Source organism: Austrofundulus limnaeus, unplaced genomic scaffold (genome assembly GCF_001266775.1).
Source record: "Austrofundulus limnaeus strain Quisiro unplaced genomic scaffold, Austrofundulus_limnaeus-1.0 Scaffold1132, whole genome shotgun sequence".
Lineage (NCBI taxonomy): Eukaryota > Metazoa > Chordata > Actinopteri > Cyprinodontiformes > Rivulidae > Austrofundulus > Austrofundulus limnaeus.
Genome location: NW_013953534.1, coordinates 124,987 through 127,667, shown reverse-complemented (window position 1 = coordinate 127,667; position 2,681 = coordinate 124,987). Strand labels below are relative to the sequence as shown.

Sequence of the window (2,681 nt, the reverse complement as noted above, 5' to 3'; positions counted from 1 at the left end):
ACATCTGGTGAAAATTTCATGTCATTAGCACCTCTAGTAATATATTTACTGAGAAAAATAGTGACGTGTTCAATACTTATTTTACCCGCTGTATGTTCCTGACACCAAAATGATTGCAAAAAACCAGCAATGTGTCTACTACTGCACTGGGACAACTAAAGTTATATTCCAATGGCTCTGATTGATTTTCCTCCTTTTATCAGCGTTCCTCCCACAGACAGCTCTCTGCTCTTCATGTTGGTTTATCCTCTTTAACAAGAAAAACCTACTTTATGGGTTTGAACCCAGAACAAATAGAAGACTAGTCCTRCACAGCTGTTTAATATTTGAACAATCAATCTTAAAAGACAACACCTGGTCAATAAGAAACACCTGTCAGTCACATGTTCCAACAGTTTTGCTCATGTGAAAAATGGGTGGGTGATATATCCTGAGTTGTTTTAACACATCTGCATGTAAATACCAGGAAACAAAATCAGACATTTGGAACTCATCTCATGTTCATCTTTTGATCTTAAACCCAAATGTACCCCATTTCTTAGTGACTTGAGTTTTTACCTGGTGGATGACTGCTCTGATGACACAGATTTCAGGGTTAGAAAGACAACTTTAGAACAGTCCTAAAGCTGGAAACATTCCCCCTGCGAACTGCCGACGTCGGCACGGGTTGTCGCAGTTTAATGACGAAAATTACGTCACCGGGCTTCTCAGCGTCGTGTCGACAGCCCCTTTTGGCACAACCCACCGGCAGAACTTTTTGACCCCCCATCCCGTGTCGACGGTAATGTGTGATTCGTCTGAAGTTCGTGGGCATGTTTGTTGGTGCTGCGCTCAGGTGGGAGAGAACAACTGGCTCCCAGACTAGAAAGCAGAGTTTTATGAGATAGTCAAACTGTAAAAAACTCATGAATGGAGATAAAACAGACGTTGTGCACGGAGGAATCTGACTGATAAAAACAGTGGAGCTTTAACCAGGACAGATGTGGAGAAATACATCAGGTGAGTGACGAGTCTGACTTTTTTTTTCTGCATTATCGGCTGTTGCGGGGGAACTCCACGCAGTGACGTATGCTGCAGCGGGAGGAGGGTTTCCCGAGCTCGGCGCGGGCGTGTCGTAGGGAAATGAAAGGTCTGTGCGAAGACGACTGCCGAACAACCACATGACCGCGCGTCGACCCGTCGGCGTCGGAGCGAATATGTTTCAGGCTTAAGTGGACCCAGATATTTCCTCTAGTTATAACACAGATGAAACCAGATACTTATACACACTGTGTAAAGAGACAGAAAACAAAATTTCCATCACTTTCTGGTGCCAAATCAGACCAAACTGACCAAAACATACAATACATATAAAGCACAGAGTTGTTACGCTCACTGCACTCCCACTGAAAGCCAATGAAAAACCCTTCTGTGTTGGAAGCTAGTCAATTGATCAATCATAACCAAGATAAACTGTTTATTTAGACTGTGAATGGCCAAATGACTCATGTTCCACCAATGATCTTCTATTGTGAAAATAACCAAACAACTTCATGGGAAAATGTGCCAACTCACACACCTCTGGTTTAGGGAAGGTCTGTTTTGAGGAGATTTAAGTAAAATAATAACAAAAAGATACATATGTACATCAAAATAATATCCCCTCTGTAACTCTACAATAATTAGTTTTATTATTAGTGTTAATTGTTATTAATAGAGTACATGCATTACAAATGAACTGAATGATTCAGTGAACAAATTTTTTTTCATGAATCATTTTAATGAACTGATTCTAATGATTCAGTTCACTAAAATGAGCTGTTTGTCCCATCACTGCTCTTCTTACAATATAATGTGCACAATATGCACTAACTGACCAAATTTCACACCTCACAACCCTGTAAGTGAACACATCTTAGCAATGATCCTTGGAAGTAACTCACCAGCAAGAGGACACTGTCCAGGTGGTGTGTGTTGCCTAACAAAAGACAGGAACTCATATTCTGCTTGTTCCAGAGAGATTTTACTGTCTCGAACAGCCTGGGTCAGTCCTGACTGAAACAAACAAGACAGAACAGTTTAATGAAACAAATGTTGAAACTTGTGATGCACCAATTCAGTTCAGTTCAGTTCAGTTTATTTATTTAGCACCAAGTCACAACAACAACAAAAAAAGTCCGTCAGTCCAAAGATGAATCAGAATAAGATGATCCAATTAAGTGTTTACATGAACCTCATTCCGATTATCAATCGGCATAACCCACCCTTTTCATTCGGATTAAAAATTATTCGGATTGAGCTCAATCTGATCAGAATAATCTGAACGGGCTGTTTGCATGACGCATTTTTATTCCGAATGGCCGTTTAATCCGATTACTTTTGTCCATGTAAACGTAGCTACTGAAGCACTGAGTTGGTGAGGGGAAGAATCTCTGATGGCGTTGTAGTGCTGTGGCACAACATTAAAGTGATCAGACTGGATGGTGACTGTGCTAGAGGAATAAATATATATACACCTTCTGAAAGCACCCAGAATGAAGATGAATATCTTGATAGGCTGGTATTTGTTGTGTCATATATCCAGGATTGATTTGATTTATTTATTTAACAGGAAAAAATTATTAAAAATCAAGCCTGACTCAGCATAATTGCTGTTTTACAGCAGGTTCCTGTTCTGCAGCACATAAAACACTCAGAATTAC

At 40.1% G+C, this 2,681-nt stretch overlaps 1 protein-coding gene across 1 annotated transcript in view; it reads right to left on the bottom strand.

Moving 5' to 3' along the window:
- The window catches only part of smfn (small fragment nuclease), a gene marked incomplete in the record, with an annotated part of 12,155 nt that overhangs the window by 5,234 nt on the left and 4,240 nt on the right, over positions 1–2,681 (bottom strand). The window contains 1 exon segment of the mRNA XM_014030871.1: positions 1,923–2,034. Within this exon segment, the coding sequence (XP_013886325.1) occupies positions 1,923–2,034 (112 nt within the window).